The following is a 22672-nucleotide window of genomic DNA, read 5'->3' as shown; positions in this document are numbered from 1 at the left end:
ACGATGGAATAGTTGGGGGGTGTTTATCCAAGGATATAAAGTTTTGGCATGTCACATCAAATATTATATAGTAATAGGGTGTCGCATAGGGTGTTCGGACACTAATAAAAAAACTAATTACATAATCCGTCTGTAAACCGCGAGATGAATTTATTAAGCCTAATTTATCTATCATTAACAAATGTTTACTGTAGTACCACATTATCAAATCATGGAGCAATTAGGCTTAAAAGATTCGTCCTGTGACGCAATCTGTGCAATTAGTTTTTTTATCCTATATTTAATACTTCACGTAGATGTTCAAACGTTCGATATGACAGAGTAAAAAATTATAAGGTGAGATCTAAACAGAGCCTTGGCCAATAAGATAAATCAAACGCAGCCTGCAGGAGTACATGCGAAATCGTGAATCAGAATCACTACATTACTGAAGAAGATAAGCTTGCCGGAGCGCATACGAATCACTACGTTGCGTCCAATTCTCACAAAATCAACCGACGATTATCAGAAAGATCGGGCGAAGGATGGATAGCAATTTTCAAATTTATATTCCTGTTCCATTTCGTGTATGGCTCAGGCCCTGTTTGGGGGAGCTTATCCCAGCTACAGCTTTTCTCAAAAACTGCTTCTGCTAGAAGCTGCCCTAAACAGTCCACAGCTTCAGAGAATCTGTAATTACAGATTCTGAAAAAAATGAACTAAAAAGCCAGAAGCTGGGTTTCAGAGCTTTTCCAGATTCTCAGAAGTTGGCTACCAAACAGCTGCTTCTTATAATCTAAAATCTAAAACTCCCCCAAACAGGCCCTAGATATGTACCAGATGCTGGAATCGGACAAGTTAAAGTTCAAACTTCAAACTAGTATATAGCTGAACTGACATGGAACAAAAAAACATAACACCGAAATAACAAAATAAAAGATATTTTTTCTATATAAAAGAGCTAACATTTGCAAGGGCACACTTCGTGCTCCGTGTTACAATTGCTACAAGCCAATCAATTAGGCTGGAAGGACAAATTATGTACTACGCTATCTATCTTCTTAGGGGCTACAAGTCAATATCTACCTTTCCACTCTACAACTCCTGTATGTTGTTTTGCTATATCTCAAACCTCTAACCAAGGAAAAAAGAATCTCGTATAAGCGCATATGCTGCGTGAAAGTATGCAAGTCTCCTAATGTGAATTGGTATTTTCTTCATGGCTTGTAAAGGCAGCCACTGGTGAATAGGCACTTGATGAAAACTCGTCAAAAATTCAAGTTGGCCACATCAATTATTGGTTGATTGTACATAGTTCCCACTTTCCTTCACCATCGATGAGTTTCAGCTCCAACGAATGGAAGGGTATCAGAGCAGGCCTCTGCAAATGAATAAATGAGAGAAAGGCATCATCAACCCAAATTTCACTTCTGACAAAGATGTAAGCTTAAGATGCAAAATACCATCAACTAGAAACAAAATGGATAGAAATGAAAACCATGTTTTTTTTTTATTCACCATTTGAAGAGTTAGGATAAGTGGGTATCTAGATGATACTTACTTGTGACGAGGTGATGACAGTTATGCCCATACTAGTTGCTATCTTGTACAAATGCTCCTCAACATCGACACTTGTGGCACTGCAATGAGTATGCTTTATAAGAGCTGTGCATTTATTGGTAAAAAATGGAAATGAGAACATTAAAAAACTATACGCTACATACTTGGTGCACTCGTCTAGGATACCAAATTTTGGACAGTGGAAGAACAAACGAGCCTGGAAAGAAAGCATTTATTACCCACTTAGTAAAGGTATATATCCATAAAAAACGAAAGAAAGCATTTATTACCCACTTAGTAAAGGTATATATCCATAAAAAACAAATGGAAATTAGTTAGACAACAAATATAAGCTGAAGCAAAATCACTGACCATGCCTAGCCTCTGCTGTTCTCCCAAGGATAGAATATCTTCCCAGTTAGGAGTAGCATCCCACCCTTCTCTTTCTAGAAGATAGACCAATCGAACATTCTCTAGAATTGTCTTCAGGTGATCATCCAGTGACCCAGAAGTTATTGCCTTGTCACCTACATCATCAAGGATAAGGGTGTGATGTTACATTACCAACAAATACATTGCTCATAACAGAACAGGAAATGGTCAACATAGAAGTTTGTTAAAAGCCATAATCAAAATAAAGGAGTGCTTAAAAATTCATTAGTTAAAATAGGCAGATATTTTTTCCTTTTCAAAGTTAGCTGGCACTAACCTGATTTGTATAATGAAAGAACCTTCAACTCTGCCTCCTCATGAGAGAGGGGATATATGATCTGATCCCTCAAGGTTCCTAGACAAGTATACGGACGTTGCGGAACATGAAAGATGCCATCAGACGGCATGGTAAGCCTCCCTGAAGCGATGGGCCACAAACCTCGGAGCACCCTAAAAATGGAGCTCTTGCCACTGCCATTTGGGCCTTAAGAAAACAGCATGATAGATATTAGAACATATAATGTAAACATGAAAGTAAATAAAAGCTAGGACGAAAAGCTGCCAGATGATGTACCAGTCACAAGAAGGCTTTTTCCTTGAGATACATCACAAGATAACTGGGTAGCCAATAGCTTTTGAGATGGCGTTACGATATCCACATCATGGAAGGAAATAATTTCTTCCGATGCCGCAATAATAGGATTAGAGGGCATGGCAGCATCTAGAAAAACAACAGTAACATATGAAGCTACAATTCGTAGCATTAAGATAACAAATGGCAAAACATCAAGTTTGACAATTTCATCAACAATGGCAAATCTGTTTAAGATGTAACTTTATAAGAAGTAACATGTGCTGATTTGTAGCTTTGAACAAGGAGAAGGTTCCTAAAATCAGCACATGTTGCTTCTTATAAAGTTAAAGATAGTTAACAGGTGTATACCAGACATGATGTTTTTTAATTCAGGGACAATATCAGACAAGATATTGTACTGAAGAATGTGGGCTCCAACTAAAAACTACTCCTAAATGGTTTTCAGTGTCCAGGGAAACAGCAGAAAGACAGTCAATTTAGAATTTTCTTTATTTATAGACATGATGTATCAGAAGATTTACATCTTTGCACCCTTCGACAAAGTTTACAGATTTAAGAATCTGTAATATAGACAGTAACTGTTCTTTAGTTTGCAGATGTCAGAAGTTAATTACCCATTAAAAATTAGCATCATAGTATATTTGAACGGCATAACTTCAAACTCAAGCATATGTTTGCAGAGAGTGCAACAGACTGGTAGTAGATTATTGAGCTGATACCTCACTGGCTTGGTTACTGAGAATAACCATTGAGGATTTGATGGGTGCCCCATAAGGCCATAACTTATGATGGGGAAAACTTCTCGTTATTGATTTAGAATTTCTGAGAGTTGGTAACTTCTTAATTTTGAGATCTCTCAGTGGCTGGGATAGTTAGTTTTAACAGTGGGTACTTAATATTTACAGTGGAGAAAGCCTCTTTTGTACAGATCCAACCCCTTATAGTCTGGTTTCTCCCTACTGTCTCTCATCCAAAAAAAAAAAAATCGAGTAAAATTTACAGTGTACTGAGAACTTACTGCTTTGAGATGTCTGTAGAAGCTCTTCGAGTTCAAACACCCTATTAATACCACCGGACAGTTCAAGGAATTTTTTATGTAACTCAAGAATATCACCAAAAGCTATAAAGCTTTGTGACACCACAGATGCCAAGAATCGAAGTGCATGTGCCAACTCTCCTGCAATCCGAAATTGAGAACTTGTTGGGAAATTCTATGCAAAAATAATATCATTTGGATTTGAAAAATTTATCAACCTTGAGTTGAAGTCAAAGCTCGGTCCCCCTTGTGTTCCAAAGCATATAACAAACTAAGCCCCCATGTCACATTGTGAGGTAGCTGCTTCGTCACGAAATCATCAAAAATACCATATAGCCATCTTTTTCTCAGAAGAGTCCTTGAGTGGTTAAGCATCGTTGTGAATTTAGCTTCAACCATCTGATTTACGATAAAATAATCATAATATTAGGGCATGTAAATTTACTAACAGATCTGTACCAGATGTTCAAAAGCAACAAGAAATTTGTATACACAAAAAACATATTGCCCACAAGAATTATAGTGTGGAAACTAGAAATTTTAAGCAGCATTTATGAGACATGAAAAACTCACAGCTTTTTCCCTTGATCCACCACCAAAGAAAGCTATTGACTCAGCATGTGTCCGCAATCTTGAGTGCATGAACCTGTGAAATTAACAAGGTCAATACTTGGAAGTTCCTTAGTAATAAAGTCAACTTTGCCAATGACCGCAAATCATATGTCACTAACCTGAATGTTCCTTCAAGTTCTTGTTCTTGATTTGCAAGATCACCAAAGTCAGGGGAAACAGCTCTTAGAAAACCAAGACCTAGCAACATGTATGCGTACAAAATAGCAACTCCCCTTCGCCCTGACAAAATCTTCATTCTCCATGTAAACCTGGAGAGTAATAGTGGACTTGCTAAGAAAACCTGATTAATCAAAGAACACCTGGGTAATATTTTAGACCATGACAAACTCACCAAAGAATGTCAACAAGTGGTTTCACCATTCCGGTAACTAGGCCAGCAAGATCATTGGTCAACTTCTCCACATCATGTGTGATTCTTTGGTCTGCATCAATATCGATGCCTGACATGTTAAATACCTGAAAAAGAAAAACTCAAACTGCTTAGCTTTCATGGAAAAAAAAGTAAAAGAGAAAAAAATGTTAGAAAGTGCAAGAAAACAATGTTTACAATCAAATCTATCAGTAGAGTTTACCTTGTAAAAAGCATTTCGTTTCAAATAATATTGAAGTAGATGGTTGGTCATGCGAATTCGCCAGCCAAGGGCAATCTTTGAAGTAAGGTTTCTGCATAGAAATATTTATCAAGCCGTGAATTTGAATACACAAAATCAGTTACCAATGCACAATAGTTAAATATCCTGACTAGGAAAGTAGAACATACATTCTTCTGGCAAACATAAACAGATATCAGAACTATAAGGAAAACTTAAGCCCACCGACAAGTATATGTTAAAAAGGCTCAGGAACTTTACTTTAAAAAAAAAGTGTATTATCTACTCCCTCCGTCCCAAAAAAAGACAAACCCTGGTTTTCGTGCCCAACGTTTGACCGTTCGTCTTATTTGAAAAAAATATGAAAAAAATAAAAAGACAAGTCACGCATAAAATATTAATCATGTTTTATCATCTAACAACAATGAAAATACGAATTATAAAAAATTTTCATATAAGACGGACAGTCAAAGTTGGACACGGAAACCCAGGGTTTGCCTTTTTGGGGGACGGAGGGAGTATTTGCCTGGCACTGCCCCCAAAGCATCCTGGTAGGAACATTTCAATTGCAGGGAACCAATATTACCTTAGTGATGGTGACACAATTGAATTTGCAGCACTTTGCAGCACACTAATCCCAATTAACCGAAGGAAGGCAGCTTTGTCCTGCTCCAGGACATACTTAACGCTCGTTCCTATCAAGATTGTGAAAACATATTAAGTAAAAGGTATACCATCAGATCTATCTCCAGTACATGAAGATAAAAGCCAACCGTTCAGTGAAGCTATACGATCTGAAATCCAAGTCCGAGAGAAAACAAGCAATGCCACTGCAAGCAACTGCCCACCTTGCTTATCAAATAATTTAGGGACCTGCCAAACAAATATCCCAGAAAATTATTTCATGTGGACGATCAGCAAATTTGAGTCGAAGAGATCTCTGAATAGTGGATACTAGATACTGAATTACTGATAAGCGTAAAAAAATGTATGTTTCTCACCAGTATTTTTGACATTGCAGCAGCTCGGAGTGGCAAAGGTCTTGGTGAGCACTGTAATTGTGGAACTAGATTTGACCGTTCTGTGTGTTCTATTTCCATATTGGGAGAAGTGGCTATGAGCTGTGTAGAATAAGAATGATCCTTGGGGCCCATTAAAGCATTACCCTAGCAAATAAAATCTGTTAAAAGAATGGTACATAAAAAATCAATAACAACAGAACAGGCAATATGGAATAATAACTACCTTTGTGTTGGCAATAAAAGCCCTTTGAACAGCAAGTGCATCAGATTTACGATCAGTTTCTGATGAGTTCAATGCATCAAACTCTGGTTCAGCAGAGATAAAGGAGCCATTTCTACAAGAGAAATAACGAACTTTTTAGAACTGCATTTCATATTATATATAAATAAATAAGGAGATAAAAATCATCATGAGGATAACCTATTTTCCTGAACTGTCCACCCTCCTTCTCCATCCAAAGACAAAACGATGTCATGAAATGCAACTAATGCTGGACGATGAGAGATTGTTATGCATGATGTGCCCATTGCTTGAACCCTTTTGCAGAAACGCTCTTCCATATCAGTTGTCACAGCACTAGTGCATTCATCCAGGATGGCAAACTTTGGCCTATGGTAGAACAGCCGGGCCATTCCCAATCTTTGTTGCTCTCCAAGAGACAATTCATCACCCCAGTTAACTTCCTTATCAAGAGGGTAGCGTTCTAGCAAATATTCCAGATCCACCTACCAAAAGGGAAGAAAAAAACTAAGGTTTTCCAGTAACACTTTCTAGGTACTTGGGACAAAATAGTCACAAACAAGTGCAATGAGGCAGCTAAAGATGCCAATCTATCAAGTGGATAATTATGAGTATTACATTCTTTAGAAGATCCACCATGCCACCATAGCTAAGTGGTTCAGTTTCCTGGTCTGCTGTAAGTGGATAGATAAGCTGGTCCCGAAGTGTTCCAACGGCTGTATATGGTCGCTGGGGAACATAAAAAATTTCTTTGTTAAGATTAGAGCCAACACCAGGTTTCACAATGTGGCCTGACATAAGTGGCCACAGTCCCCCAAGAACCCGGAAAAGGGAGCTTTTTCCACTACCATTAGGACCTGAAAATGAGCAAACATGCATTATAAAATTAGTTTCCATGGCTGTAACTTTCATGAAAAAGCACCAAAACATACAAGTAGTGTCACACATATACAAACAAAATGTCTAGAAAGAATATATATAATTATGCGTACATTTAAGAGTCAAATTTAAGGTTGATCACAGGGATCCGACAGCAACCTACATCCATGGATATATGGAGTGCATGGTATCTAATATTATCTTTAGATCAAAAGTTTAGACAGTTGTTAAGTGTTATCACTACATAAAGGACAGTTATTGCCAACGAGGGGAGCAAGATAAACAATAAATGTTCTCATTCCAAAAGTCCATTCCAGTCGCTTCTCCTAAGCCCTTTCCCTCGGCATAATACAATTTGCCCATCAGCACAGTAGTTACCCAGTGTCAACTAATGTTTACATCAGATGGCAATCATAAAAGAACTTGTATTGGGCGTGTTAAAAAGTGATGTGCAAATATCAGGTTTTCATTACAATAAGCATGATGAATTTGCAATAGCTCAATCGCAAATCCAAACTAAGAGGACACATATTTTGGTATAGATTATTACCAGTTATCAAAAGATTAGAACCCGACTCTACCCGAAGAGTTAAATCATCAACCAAGACGTTCCCTGAGGGTGTCACCACCTGTAACAAATCATTTATTAGAATTCTTCATACCAAACAGACAGAAGAACTAGTAGTCCCCATCATGATTACCTTAACACCCGAAAATTCTATATAATTTGCTTCGCTGATATAATTGTCTACAGAAGATTTTTTATTCATAGATAGATCACGAACCCCAGATAGCTCACGTGAAACATCCAGTAACTCGCGAATACGATCTGCATAGCCACTGTTAATGAGAATAGAAAGTTAATCAGCAAAAAGATATTTATCAAATGGAATTATGAAGTCATAGATACTTGTAATGCACAAGATATTCTTGGAATATGATGGACTCAAATATATCAACAGATAATCTTAAATTGCATATTCGCAACAGTACTGATACACACAAAAAACATGAATCACCAATATATTCCTTAGAAACCACAAGTCAAAATTTTATGTTTGTACTCCAGAAACGAAGTTTAAGAGTGAATAACTAATTTCTTAGTAGCAAAGAACTAGAGTGATGATGATAGATAGAACCTATAGTTCCACTAAATAAACAAAATATGAACCTGAGGTTACATAAAGGTTAAACATGTCATATGACATCATAAGAACCATCAAGTATCATCAACTACTTTATCAATGTCCATTAAACATGTGACAGTGCACCCCCCCCCCCCCCCAAAAAAAAATAACATGACAGGGCAAGCATTTCACACAAGGACAGTGCATTTACCTGAGAAGATTCAAGCGTCTTGAACTGATAGAAAGGGTTCCAAGAGACTGAAATAATGATATTATGACGCTAGTATGATACCGAAGATTGCTCAACATCTCTGCCCGTCCTAAAGTGGATGATTCAGGTTTAAGGTTTCCAGCAAAGAAAGGTTCAACAATCAAGATAACTCCAACGGTGGCACCAAGATACTTAAGAAGAAAATCCTGAATCATGCCAAACCACCAGTTTTCATGAAGAACAACATTCAAATGCTTCACAAGAGCCTGAAACCTCTGCATGATGTGCGATGCTTCTCTGTTCTCACCACCATAAAACGCCACACTCTCAGCATGGGTTCTCAAACGTGAATGGACCTGCCGATATTCCCCTTCTAGCTGTTGCTCCATGGATTTTAATTTCCCAAAAGCAGGAGAAAACTTTCTAATTGCACCACCAGCACCAAGTACATATGCCTGAAAGCAATTTACCAGTGTTGACAATCTATATAATAATGAGCAAGCTAGTAGTCATAATATATATTAAACAAACATTAAGGTAGCACAGTTTTCTCAAACTAGGAGTACTACTTTTCAACCATTGTCATAAGATGTTTCATTTCCTTTTTTGACGTGAAAGAGCAGGAGAGGTTGTCATATTATATTTCACAAAGCGTAACAACCCTTTACTCTGTGTGTGTTGTAGGGTGCATGCATGCATGCATCCATTGGGGTGGGGTGGGGGAGTTAATTACCAGAATCCAGAGAACATATTTTGGACTTGCATAAGAGCAGAGGCGCCAGATGTATATTAACCCATCTGCAACTGCAGTCAGATCATCCTGTACGAGTCCACTTAGTTCCGAGCAGAACTTAGGAATATCACTAGCAATCCTTTGTTCTGGATTTGAGATCCGGTGATCTACATGCGAGAGTTTGTAGTAAACCATGTTCTGCACACAAAAGGTGGGAGAAAAAGAATCAATGGCATGTAATGTTAAATATGCAGTTCAACACATTAATCGTCAAGCAATTGACCAAACTATTGGATACCTTTCCAAGGAAATTAGATGAGCTAACTAATCGATCTACATTTTACATGATGAACTCTACAGCATGAGATCATGGAAAGCTATTGAGTACAAAAAGTCAAAGTCAAATAACTAGAACCTCCAATGTGACCTATAATAACTTTCATATCTATTTGACTCAACGATTCTACAGAAGTAGCTGCAAACCCAAGTAATATACAAAAACTTCACTACAGAAGAAGGGAAAATTTGGTATTCGTGCAGATAGACTGAAAACTCCGAAAAGATGAAACAGTAATTCTATTTTCCTGTACATTTCAGCAACAGGAGTGACTTAACTCTATGGGGTTTAACTGACTTAAGTAAATAGCCTCCTTTTTGTTTAAGGTGTGCTATTGCTTTTCTATAATCAGGAATAAGGTAACCTTTTCAGTTGCTCTGTTTGTAGCAAGCATTTTGTCTCACTGTTCATCAATTATTCTATCAACAAAGCCTATCGAATTAACTATAGCTGTTCACTGCGTAATTGGAGAGTATCAAGTATCTTACTTCCTCCGTTTCATATTATAAGTCGTTTGACTTTTCTCCTAGTCAAACTTTGTTAAGTTTGACCAAGTTTATAGAAAAAAAATAGCAACATCTAAAATACTACATTAGTTTCATTAAAGCTAGCATTTAATATATTTTGATAATATGTTTGTTTTGTGTTGATAATACTACTATATTTTTCTATTAACTTGGTCAAACTTAAAGAAGTTTGATTAGTGAAAAAGTCAAACGACTTACAATATGAAACAGAGGGAGTAGATTATATACGTGGAGAAAGAAAAAAATAAACAGTAAGTGTAATCATGTGAAATTTAAGGTGCAAAAAGAATGAAGATTTCAACTTCATAAAGCAACATACCTCAAAGTAATCAGCATGGACAAGATCTGTCAAAATCTTCTTAAAGTGCAAACCTAAGGACCCTGTCAAGTACTTGGAGGTCTGATATATTGTGGACTGAAGGAAGCATAAAAGAAGATTTTCGATAATCAGGCGTGTAAAGGTTGGAACACGCCGAAGAAATGCAACCCTGAATAGATAGCCCTGAACTTTTGCTAATCTGTGGCCAACGGCAGTACGTAACACCTGCAGAAGCAAGATTTTATTTATATAAAAGAAATATGAAAACCCAAGCTCTATAGAGTTTTTACATGTAGTCAGACAAGGCTGGAAATGGTACTTCCTATCATGGTATGCTATAGCTCAATGATCGAGAGTTTAACTAACTGATACAACATATCATAACTAATCAGCAACCAAGTCAGCAAAGCTCAGTAACATATTAAACTCTAGCATAAAATGCAGATAAATACTTGGAAATGTAGATAACAAGCACAATATGCTTAGTCCATGAAGTAGAATACACATTCAAGGTGTAGAGCATAGATGGCCATACAAGTTATTAAATTCAGAACAATATTATCAGAATGTCAAACAAAAACACCCACACTAAAGAGAACCATCGAACTTACAGCTGTTATCATCAAGCCGAGAAGATGATTTATTCCATTTGGACCAATCTTTTTAAGCAAAATAGCAGCCAGAAATTGTAAGGATTTCAACCCATTTTTCTTTTTCCTTGTTTTTACCAATTTACCATCAACACCATTTTGACAAATGCTCTGATTACCCGTGGTCTGTGTACTTGCATCACTATGAGAATATTCTTCCTGACGTTTTTGGCGCCGAGCTGAGTGAGCATATGCTAAAGTTCCACCCGCAAGTAACGCACCAGAAACAACTGCAAGAGTTCTCCTGTTGATGTTTGTAAAGAACAAGGAACATGAGATAAGAACTAAATGATCGACTTACTAAAATTTAGAAAGACAATGTTAAAACAGCACACCTTCTCGAAGACAAAAGGTTGCGTCCGTGCTCTGTCAGTTGCAATAACTGAAGAGATGGCATTGTTGCTAAGAAGACACCAAAATATAACCGTTTAGCTCTAAGAAAATATTGAAGATTAAGAAAGACCGCCTCTGTGATGATACAGCATCAATGTATTAATTTCAACCTGTTAAGATTAATAAGCAGAAAAATGTATATCATATAATTGCCCAAAACGGAATGCATTGCAAACTGTTGTTAAAAAATGAAGTAGAGAAAACATGACAAGCAAGATGGATCTAAAAATGGGCAGCAAAGCTTTAGATCCACAGAGGGGGATAGCATGCAACAAAATAAAGTGTAATTGTTCCTATCTGCCTGAAGTTAGCAGTTGGGTGAGATATAAGCTATATGCTCTCAATCATGAACAAACTTACTGCAGACCTGAGTTCCACTGACTGACAGATGAAAAATACTCCCTAACAGCTAGCAACCAATTCAATGTGGCAGTTAATATCACCTAGATATAAATCCCATCCCACAAATAAAAAAGCTCGATGAAACAGTGGCAGAAATTTTTGACATTCAGAGGACCCATTCGGACAGGGGCAACTGTCTATTAACAAATCACAGACTGAACAAAATCATAGCTGATTGCAGTAGCATATATGCAACAAAAGAAGCAATAACAAGAGGTGTTTTGTGGCCCTTCACACACCCCACCTACTGTGCAATGTGCACACGAGTAGCAACTATCCTACTGTACAAGTCATTGGACCACCTGGGCTGGGCACTGCGGAAGCCACCTAGGGTTGCAGCACTTGAGAATCACAGCAGAAGCAGTTCCCTTATATCCTTACAATTGCAATTCCCTTGTCAGATTACTGCAGTAAATTCGATGTGCCACACAGTTCATCGCCCCCACCCATGTACCGCACCCTGCCCCACCCCCCGCACGGAGGAAACTGAACTAACTGACGCCGCATAGCAGAAAACTGCAAACGGATTCAGTTAAGTCGTCGCACGATAATGGCGGCGGCGCAACAAGCTCGGTCGATGTCAGCTAAAAATTTCTCCAAGCCGCCCTTTTAGCAAAACAAGCACGCTGCGGCTGCGCACGTAAACCAAGCAAGCAAGCAATCTGTACAAGCCCAATCAGAGCAAACCAGCCTCCCGAATTCGACACGCGCCCAAATCGAGCGAACCTCGAGAAGGGAGGAGGAGGAGGAGAGACGCTAGTTACCTCGCAATCGCCGGAGTCGCCCGATCGGGGATCGCCGCCGCCGCCGCCGCACGGAGAGCGAGTTGTGATGGACGAAACGAGACACGGGGGACGCGAGCGCTGACGCCCGCGGCGGCGACGCGAGGTAAGAGGAGGAAGAAGAAGAAAAATCGGGGAGGCGGGGGGTATAGATAGATACAGATAGATAGATGAAAAAAAAATACTCCTAAATAAATAGAAGACGAGACGGCGACGAGGACGACGAGAGGAGGAGGAGGAGGAAGAAGAGGAGATGGAGAGCGGTGGGCGGCGAGGAGGTGGGAACGAATCGGGTCTCCGTCTCCTTTCCTGGTCTGGTCTCCCCACTCCCACCACGCTATAAAACTCTCCCCTTCCTCTCTCTCCCTATTTATTTTTGGTTTTTGTTTTTCTCGTGTGCGTGCCTCTTGTTCTGTGTGATGCTTGTGGCACGTGGCCTCTAGTCGGATCAGAAAGTCTCGTGTCTTTACTCCTCCGCGTGTGAGCCACATGATCAACGCCGTGTATAACCCTTGCCAAGCTTTGGGTTGAGTTTGGATTTGGATTTGAATTAAATCTTTTATGCTTCCTGTATGTATTGCTAGTTTATTTTATTTTACTATGTACAGAACCGATGGTGGACTGACTCTTCAAACTTGACCGGTTTGTATTTATAGTGGTAATAATACGTTAGCAATGGAGATACGTGCACGTCCGGACATACCGTGTCGTGCACACAGTGGAAACTAGTATTTGGAATACGTGTACTATGCTAATATGTTAGTATTATTCTGTGCGATGGCTTTGTTGTGGCAATAATAATGTGCGTCAAAATAAATAAATTTAGGATATACTTTTATGTGTCGCCGTATAAATTTTGATCAGTCAACGTTTTTTTTTCCAAAGTACTGTAGCTAATCAAGGAGTAGTTAATAATCCGATCTGCCGGTGGCCGTGAGACGGGTGGTATAACAAAGGTTGTCCGCATGTTTATTTTGCGATTTCAAAGTACTATAATCATCTATTTTGCATGTCATGAATACGGAGCATCTTGTCTACATCTTGTGCGCGATCACGAGGGGAAATTTAAAAACCGTGCTGCTAATATTAATTGCCACATCATATGATTTGATTACGCTGGTATTTGTTGGGCGGCTGACAGAGGGATTTATTATTAAACAAGGAAAAAGCTCATTTGACTTCCTTAAATATCGGCCGAATCTAATTTGTGCCCTTTAACCAGAAAGCTGGATAAGAAAACTCCCCGAACTATTAAAACAGATACAATTTGACTCCTTAGGTGGGTTTGCAAGCGGTTTTAGCTGACGTGGCACCTACGTGGTACTGTCGATCCGGTCTTCGTCCCACGTGTCGTCGACGCGTTGCTTATGTGGAACTAGAGTAAAACAAAAGGCAAAATTTTGTAATTTTGTAGGACTGACATGTCACTCACAAACACACACAAGTGGGACCCATCGACAATGTGGGCCCCACATGTCATTCTCCCTTTCCTTCCCTTCTTCCTCCTCCTTCCCCCCTCTCTCTCTCCCTTATCTCTCTTTCTCTCCCCCGGCCTCTTTTTTCACCTTGCCCCGAGCGGCGGTGGGGAGCGATGGTGGGGACGGCGATAGGGAGCAGCGGCGGCCTGGCCACCTCTCCGTCGGCCTCTTTTTCTTTCATATTTTCCTCTCCTCTCACCTAAACACCACCGGTGTGCACACCTGCATTGGCAAGCTCTCCTAAACAACACATCTGCAAAAAATGGCACAAGCTTAATAATTTGAGCTGTTTGTAGATTCGTAGGAGACAAACATGCCGAATTGCGCGTATGTATTGATGAACATGCGCTGGTATCAATGGCGTTTTACTTGATGGCTGGAGGTGGTGTCAAAGCTGCGGGCGTGGTGGCATCGGAGGTGAAGGTGTGCGACGTCGTCGTTTGGGAGGTGAGAAGGCAAGGCTTCTTGGAGGCAGAGGCGGAAGCGGTGGCTGTGGTAGAGGCGGTTGCGGGGGAAGACGGGGATGAGCCAGTGAGCTGTTGGTGCTCACGGCGGCGAGCGGTGGGCACCTAGGTGCTCTTGACGTGGATGGAGCAACCGAAGCCGCGGCTTTTGCAACACGTGCGGCAATGTTGGTGGCCACAGTCTTTCTTTGCTTGGTTACCGCAGTCCTAGCACATCGCCGCGGCGCCGGAGCCAAACGATCCGTCAGCGATGTCCAGCATCGGGAGGGGGTTCTTGAGGTAGGGGAAGGCGCTAGCGCTACGTGATGAAGCTTCTCTCCGTTGACCCGTTGAACTACGACGACACCCCCATCGAAGGGATCAGGAAGATCCTCGAGGAGTTGTCCGGGGAGAGGATCATGCGGTCGTCCAAGATTCCCACGGCCAAATGGTCAATTGGAGCGGGAGCCAAGTGAATCGCTCCAGAAATTTATACTCCCTTCGTTTCAAAATGTTTGACACCGTTGACTTTTTAACACATGTTTGACCGTTCGTCTTATTAAAAAAAATTGTGAAATATATAAAATTATATGTGTACATGAAAGTATATTTAACAATGAATCAAATTATATGAAAAGAATAAATAATTAGTTAATTTTTTTTAATAAGACGAATGACCAAACACAAACTAAAAAGTCAACGGTGTCAAACATTTAGAAACAGAGTACTAGCGACTTAGCGAGGTGGAGTGGCGAAAACGTGGCTCCACGTCCTACTCTGAAAATAATTACAGCGCTACCCGTCCCCTTTCATCGAAATTACAGGAAATGCCATCGCATTACCTTGGATCCAGCCGAACCGTCGCGCCGCCCACTCGTCGACTCGGGCCTTATCGCGAGGAGAAAAAGGGGAGACGAGCGAGGCAGCGGCGGCAGAGCCAGAGGCTGCTTCCTCCCTCCTTCTCTCGGTGCGACGGTTTAGGCGGCAGCGCACGGTGACGGCGGCAGCACGGCGCACGGCAACTGGGGCGACGCAGCACGGTGACGGTGGCAGGGTTGGAGCACGGTGGCGAGCAGAGCAGGGGAGGGGATCCTGGTGAGCTTCTGATTCATCTCTCTCTCTCTCTCCCACCCCACCGGGGCTACGTCTGTCTGGAATTTGCTTGCGTTCGTTAACCCCTAGCTTCTTTTCTAGTTCTGGAAGAAGCTATTTCACGAGAAAATACAAGTAACAGTTTATTGTTTGTTTCCCCCAAAATTTGGGAGTTCAACTGAACCCCCCATGTCCCAAGTTGGATCCGCCCCTGGCGCTCTTATCCCCCTTTGTTTGATTAATTCACAGCACAGCTCAGTGCTACAACTCCTTCTACTTATTACAGTAATCCATCACCCATTACCAGATTAATCTGAATTGCCTGCATCTACGCTGCTGTTTTGGTGTTTTGCAGAGGACGCAGATTCTGAGAGTACCTCGAAGTTAGGATGGGTAGCACGGAGAAATTCAGATTCTGCATTGACAGGGGCGGCACATTCACCGACATCTACGCAGAGGTGCCCGGGAGGAGGGAAGGCTACGTGATGAAACTTCTCTCCGTCGACCCGTCGAACTACGACGACGCCCCCATCGAAGGGATCAGGAGGATCCTCCAGGAGTTCTCCGGGGAGAGGATCCCGCGGTCGTCCAAGATTCCCACGGGCAAGATTGATTGGATTCGGATGGGCACCACGGTGGCCACGAATGCGCTTCTTGAGAGGAAGGGTGAAAGGATCGCGCTGTGTGTCACCCGGGGATTCAGGGATTTGCTTCAGATTGGTAACCAGGCTCGGCCGAACATATTCGATCTCAAGGTGTCAAAGCCGTCGAATTTGTATGAGGAGGTGGTTGAGGTTGATGAGAGGGTTGAACTTGTTGGTGGTGGTGATGGTGAGAGGGATGATGGTTTATCTGTTAAAGGGATCTCAGGGGAATTGGTCAGGGTGGCGAAGCCGGTTGATGTAGAAGCATTGAAGCCTTTGTTGAAAGGTTTGCTTGACAAAGGAATAAGATGTTTGGCAGTGGTTTTAATGCACTCATATACTTATCCTCAGCATGAGCTTCTCATTGAGAAATTATCTCTTGAGATGGGATTCAAGCATGTATCGTTGTCTTCATCATTGACGCCGATGGTCCGTGCTGTGCCTCGTGGCTTGACAGCCAGTGTGGATGCTTATCTCACACCAGTCATCAAAGAGTACCTATCAGGATTCATGTCCAGGTTTGAAGGGGGAGGTGAGCAGGTGAATGTGCTGTTTATGCAGTCAGATGGTGGTCTGGCACCAGAGAGGAGATTCTCCGGGCACAAAGCAGTGTTGTCAGGTCCTGCAGGTGGTGTGGTTGGCTACTCTCAGACCTTGTTTCAACTTGAGACATCAAAACCGCTGATTGGATTTGACATGGGTGGTACATCCACAGATGTTAGCCGCTACGATGGAAGCTATGAACAAGTTCTGGAGACCCAAATTGCTGGGGCAATAATACAAGCTCCCCAGCTTGACATAAACACGGTGGCTGCTGGTGGTGGATCGAAGCTTAAGTTTCAGTTTGGAGCTTTCAAGGTTGGGCCAGATTCTGTTGGAGCACATCCTGGTCCTGTATGCTATAGAAAAGGTGGTGAGCTGGCAATAACTGATGCCAATTTGATTCTGGGAACTGTTATTCCTGAGTACTTCCCATCCATATTTGGTCCTAACGAAGATTTACCCCTTGATTATGACGCTACTAAAAAGGCATTTGAGATTCTTGCTGTTGAGATAAACTCTCACCGAAAGAGTCAGGATCCATCAGCAAAGGACATGACGGTTGAGGAGATTGCCCTCGGTTTTGTTAATGTTGCAAATGAGGCGATGTGCCGACCTATAAGGCAGTTGACCGAAATGAAGGGGCATGACACTAAGAACCATGCTCTCGCATGCTTTGGTGGTGCTGGTCCTCAACATGCATGTGCTATGGCAAGATCCCTTGGCATGTCTGAGTTACTTATTCATCGCTACTGTGGCATATTGAGTGCATATGGAATGGGCCTTGCTGATGTTATTGAAGATTTGCAAGAGCCATACTCTGCTATTTATAATGTTGATTCTGCTGCAGAGGCATCTCGAAGAGTAGATCTTTTAGTTAAGCAGGTGAAAGAAAAGTTAATAGAGCAGGGTTTTGGAGAGGACAGCATCAGGACACATTCATACTTGAACTTGAGGTACGAGGGAACCGATACAGCAATCATGGTTAAACAACCAGAGAGGGAATCTGGAAGTGATTATGCTGATGAGTTTGTGAAACTGTTTCAGCAAGAGTATGGCTTCAAATTATTAAACAGAAAAATACTCATATGTGATGTGAGGGTTCAGGGAGTTGGTGCTACAAATATCTTGCAGCCTCATGAACTGACACCAGTATCAACCAAACCTGTGCCAGAAAGTTCATGTCGAATTTATTTTTCATACGGATGGCAGGAAACACCACTTTACAAGCTTCAGAATTTGGGCTATGGGCATGTATTGAAGGGTCCTGCAGTTATAATGAATGGGAACAGTACAGTGATAGTAGAAAAAGACTGTAAAGCTATCATCACCAAGTATGGTAACATAAAAATTGAGATAAGTGCTGCTCCAAGCAGTGTAGAAGTATCAGAGACAGTTGCTGATGTGGTCCAACTTTCTATCTTCAATCATCGATTCATGGGTATTGCTGAACAGATGGGTCGAACACTTCAAAGAACTTCTATTTCTACCAATATAAAGGAAAGACTGGACTTTTCTTGTGCTCTCTTTGGTCCGGATGGTGGCCTTGTCGCAAATGCCCCTCATGTCCCTGTGCATTTGGGAGCCATGTCTAGCACCGTGCGTTGGCAACTCAAATATTGGGGTGATAATCTCCATGAGGGTGATGTTCTTGTAACGAATCATCCATGTTCTGGGGGTAGCCATCTTCCAGACATAACAGTTGTCACACCTGTTTTCAATGAAGGTAAAGTTATCTTCTTTGTTGCTAGTAGAGGTCACCATGCAGAGATCGGTGGTATCACCCCAGGAAGCATGCCTCCTTTCTCAAAAAGCATCTGGGAGGAAGGTGCTGCCATCAAAGCATTTAAACTTGTTGAGAGAGGTGTTTTCCAAGAGGAAGGAATAATTCACTTGCTACAGTCACCGTCCTATGATGAACTTACAAACCATAAGATTCCAGGAACACGTAAGATCCAAGATAATCTTTCTGACCTCCATGCTCAGGTGGCAGCAAACCAGCGGGGAATAACACTTATCAAAGAACTGATAAATCAGTATGGTTTGATCACTGTTCAATCTTATATGAATCATGTCCAAAACAATGCTGAAGAAGCTGTTAGAGAAATGCTTAAGGTAGTTGCATCGAGAGTTGAAAAGGAGAATGGGTCTTGTGTCATCGAAGATGAAGATTACATGGATGATGGTTCTGTGCTCCATTTGAAGCTCACCCTTGATTCAAGTAAAGGCGAAGCAACCTTTGACTTTGAAGGCACCAGTCCTGAGGTGTATGGTAACTGGAATGCTCCTGAAGCAGTAACAGCGGCTGCTGTGATATACTGCTTACGGTGCTTGGTCGACGTTGATATACCTCTAAATCAAGGCTGCCTAGCTCCTGTGAAGATCCTAATTCCTAAAGGCTCTTTCCTTTCTCCAAGTGACAAAGCTGCAGTGGTTGGTGGTAATGTATTGACCTCTCAGAGAGTGACGGACGTAGTCCTAATGGCTTTCCAAGCATGCGCCTGCTCCCAGGGTTGCATGAACAATTTGACATTTGGAGACGACACCTTCGGTTACTATGAGACCATTGGAGGCGGTTCAGGAGCTGGGGCGAGTTGGGATGGTACAAGTGGTGTTCAGTGTCACATGACAAACACAAGGATGACTGACCCAGAGATCTTTGAGCAGCGATACCCTGTTCTTTTACATAGATTTAGCATCAGGGAGAACAGTGGAGGTTCTGGTTTCCACAGAGGTGGTGATGGCCTTGTGAGAGAGATTGAATTTTGCCAGCCTGTTGTTGTGAGCATTCTTTCAGAGAGAAGGGTGCATGCTCCCAGGGGACTGAAGGGAGGAAGAAATGGGGCCCGTGGTGCAAACTATCTCGTCAAGAAAGATGGTCGTAGAGTTTACCTTGGAGGGAAGAACACTGTTATGGTTAATGCTGGTGAGATTCTTCAGATTCTCACTCCTGGTGGTGGTGGTTTTGGCTCTCCTTGATGGCTATTCTTGTGGACGATCATCTACCTCGCTTCTGGGTATTGTCATTTCTACTTCTTTAGTCCTACTTTTATCCACAAATAAAACATGCAGAAGGCAGAAACTTGCACAAATATTGCCTGATACAGATCCAAACTGTCATTGTTGCTTCTGGGACATTGGAGCTGAATAAGGAAGCATGTTGCTTGTTTACCTCACTGTTGTTCAACTTAATAATGTTTTTTTTTGATAAAGGAAGCTTTTATTAATCTCAGACGATTACATCAAGTTGATAGAACCATACTAAGAAAACTCCCGGCCTCTGCATAACTAGGATGCACACAGCCAAAACACACAAACCCACAAAAGAGTTTGTAACAAGAGAAGGAAAGCAGTAAAAATCAGGGAGCACCAATCTTCAGGCTAGACCGCCACCCATGTCCCTGGGTAAAACATTCCCTGACCACCTGCTCCAAGCGCTAACACGCCGCTGCAACCAAATCCCGTGAACCAGGCTTCTGAAGGATAGCCCAGGTACGAAGGAAGTGGATAGTTAAAAAAATAACCTGTAAAGGAGAAGAGATTTTTCTTTTGTCAAACACCATATCATTCCTGCAAAGCCATAATGACCAACAAATAGTGGCTGCCCCTAACAGGATAAGTGACTTCAAGTCTTTCCTAATTCCCCGTAGCCAATTACCAAACATATTGGATACACCACGTGGCGGGAAAAGCCCTGTAGCCACTTGTATAATGCACCACACAAAACGGGCAAATCTGCACTCATAAAACAAATGTAATATTGTCTCATCTTTGTGACAAAAGCAACAATTCTTACTTCCTTGCCAATTGCGCTTAGCTAGGTTATCCCTTGTCAAAACTACCCCACGACGTAAATACCATAGGAAGATCTTCACTTTAAGCGGTATTTTTAATTTCCAAATTACTTTGTTTATGTTGGGCAAATCTGAATGTACCAAGGCAAGATAATGCGACTTCACTGAAAACTCTCCATTTTGGGTTAAATTCCAATGAAACTTATCTTGATCCTGAGTAAGAACTAGGTTAGCGATTCGTGGAAGAAGGTTATTCCACGCCACTAATTTTGGCTAATGTTTTGTGTTAAAAAAAATAGTAATGTGGAATCATTTATCTTTTTAACGATTAACTGTATTGGTTGTCTCTGCACAGCATGGCTTTTGGTTTCCTCTCCTCATGTTACTGTTACATAAGAAATTACTCCTACCATACTGGTGTTTACGCTGCACTTGGTGGAGACTCAAGCTGTTGTTTCTGTCTAAGCAATAATGTCATTTGCATATAGATACATGAGGTGTAGCAAATCTACAGAATCAGAGGTCAGGAACTACACAAAAAACAATCAATAATATAATCACGATAAATTATTTGATATGAGTATTGAGAACAATACAATGAAAAAAAAAACTATGATGCACAGATTGGTATAAAGCTAGTAGCCTAATAATTTGATGCATTTTGCTATTAATTAGTTCTATACGATGGATTTCCAACGCAAATGCATCCCCAATGTTAAGGTGAGACCACACCCTGTTGAGGCACAGTAGCATATAGACGGCCGTCTAAGAGATCCAATACATGCTTTGCATGAATGTCTAGTTTAGGTTCTGTCACCTCTGAATCTAGTGGATACACTCTTTCTTTGGCAAGGCAGCTCATCTAGTGGACTCCACTGAGGTTGTTGGGCATTTTCAGAAGGTGATTCATCAATCTTCAGACTGTAATAAGATTATAAGAACCTCGCAAGTGGATGTGCTGTCAGCTGTTTCTAACTAGTGAATTTTCAGGTTCTTACCTCCAGAGGCAAGTTCTGTATCTGCTCAATCGCCATTGGTGTGATTGTTGAGGTTATAATCATGTTCCCAATCCAGCACCGGTCATACGGAGATGGAATCAACAATGTTCTTGTTCTTCTGAGAGGAGGGATACCGATCGCAATGCCTACTGTTCTGTCAGTCACACTTGCAATAGGTTCTCATCACCTGTCTCAACAGGTGTGTCCAAGATATTGTTGTCATGTTTCTTCAATTAACAGACAGTATATCACATATCATTACTAAAATTAATTAATTTTTGGCAAGGTGCTATCACTAAAAGGATGACAGCCATAGAAGAAATGGCAGGAATGGATGTTCTCTGCTGTGACAAAATTGGAACTCTCACTCTCAACCATCTCACTGTTGACAAAAACCTAATTGAGGTAGAGAACTTTAATAAAAATATGTGGTATATCGAATCCATCATTATTGAGTAGCTAGGCAACTTATGTTCCATCCTTTGTGTAATTTCAGGTTTCCGGTGGACGCCGGCATGTTCCCGGAGCACAAGTACGAGATCGTGAGGATCATTCAACGGGAGGGCCACCTGTGCGGGATGACCGGCAACGGCATGAACGCGCTGGCGCTGAAGAAGGCCGACATCGGCACAGCCAACATCGCACGCGCTAGCACTGAAGAAGGCCGACATCGCGCTCACGGAGCCCGGCTGAGAGGCACACATGCTGAGAGCGCATGTGCAATCTGTGATGAGACCAAAGCGTGTGGATTCTGATGTAATTCGATCGGCTCAGACAGTTTGATTTGCTTGGGTTTAGCTTCATGGCGTTGTATCTTCAGAGTTCAAAGTAAAATTACTATAGCTTTTTGCATGCAAAATGTCAGAAACTTATACGGAACATGTCGGTTTTCTTTTAATGATTAGAGATGATATATGAGTTTGCACCTGATAATTGAATATCTCTTGTTACCTCCATTGGAGTATTTGCTTTGTAGCAGTACTAGTCTTGTTAACAACCAGTGAACTTGGTGCTATACTTAACTGCACTATGCTCATTTGGATCTTTCAGATGATATAACCAATTAATCTACCATGATGGCATTAATGAACAATCAGGAATTCAGAATACTGCTCTGTAGACAGGATACAATGGCACACCTGGTCCTACAATATATCAAGCAACACCTGTGATTATGTACTGATGAAACTGACTTTCTTTCTACTTCCTCCTTCCATTCTTCTCTCCCTTAGGTG

General features: G+C 41.3%; 2 protein-coding genes across 4 annotated transcripts; one reads left to right on the top strand and one right to left on the bottom strand.

The window, feature by feature from the left end:
• Positions 1 to 904: 904 nt before the first annotated feature.
• Positions 905 to 12759, bottom strand: LOC4324471 (ABC transporter D family member 1). The gene is made up of 26 exons (XM_015793695.3): positions 12431 to 12759; positions 11207 to 11374; positions 10833 to 11115; positions 10222 to 10446; positions 9039 to 9236; positions 8306 to 8760; positions 7669 to 7807; positions 7518 to 7596; positions 6707 to 6945; positions 6269 to 6573; positions 6071 to 6182; positions 5827 to 5991; positions 5599 to 5698; positions 5412 to 5520; positions 4808 to 4898; positions 4567 to 4691; positions 4334 to 4483; positions 4176 to 4248; positions 3821 to 4001; positions 3585 to 3743; positions 2546 to 2692; positions 2249 to 2455; positions 1912 to 2066; positions 1704 to 1756; positions 1541 to 1619; positions 905 to 1360 (listed from the first exon to the last, which is right to left on the bottom strand). Exons 2-26 carry the CDS (start codon positions 11266 to 11268, stop codon positions 1274 to 1276), a joined length of 3978 nt encoding a protein of 1325 aa, XP_015649181.1. The 5' UTR covers positions 11269 to 11374; positions 12431 to 12759; the 3' UTR covers positions 905 to 1273.
• A 2486-nt stretch (positions 12760 to 15245) lies between these two features.
• Positions 15246 to 22393, top strand: LOC9270353 (5-oxoprolinase 1). 3 transcript variants are annotated; one of them, XM_015794755.3, is made up of 6 exons: positions 15246 to 15464; positions 15817 to 19662; positions 21115 to 21340; positions 21430 to 21636; positions 21724 to 21842; positions 21934 to 22393. In XM_015794755.3, the coding sequence occupies exon 2, from the start codon at positions 15851 to 15853 to the stop codon at positions 19622 to 19624; it is 3774 nt and encodes a 1257-aa protein (XP_015650241.1). In that variant the 5' UTR covers positions 15246 to 15464; positions 15817 to 15850; the 3' UTR covers positions 19625 to 19662; positions 21115 to 21340; positions 21430 to 21636; positions 21724 to 21842; positions 21934 to 22393. The 3 variants fall into 3 exon arrangements, with proteins under 3 accessions (XP_015650241.1, XP_015650257.1, XP_015650232.1); XM_015794771.3 differs by lacking the exon at positions 21115 to 21340; XM_015794746.3 differs by having other exon boundaries at positions 15817 to 21340.
• Positions 22394 to 22672: the final 279 nt, after the last annotated feature.

Source organism: Oryza sativa, chromosome 1, assembly GCF_034140825.1.
Source record: "Oryza sativa Japonica Group chromosome 1, ASM3414082v1".
In the NCBI taxonomy this organism is placed as follows: Eukaryota; Viridiplantae; Streptophyta; class Magnoliopsida; order Poales; family Poaceae; genus Oryza; species Oryza sativa.
This window is presented reverse-complemented; position numbering and strand designations above follow the sequence as displayed.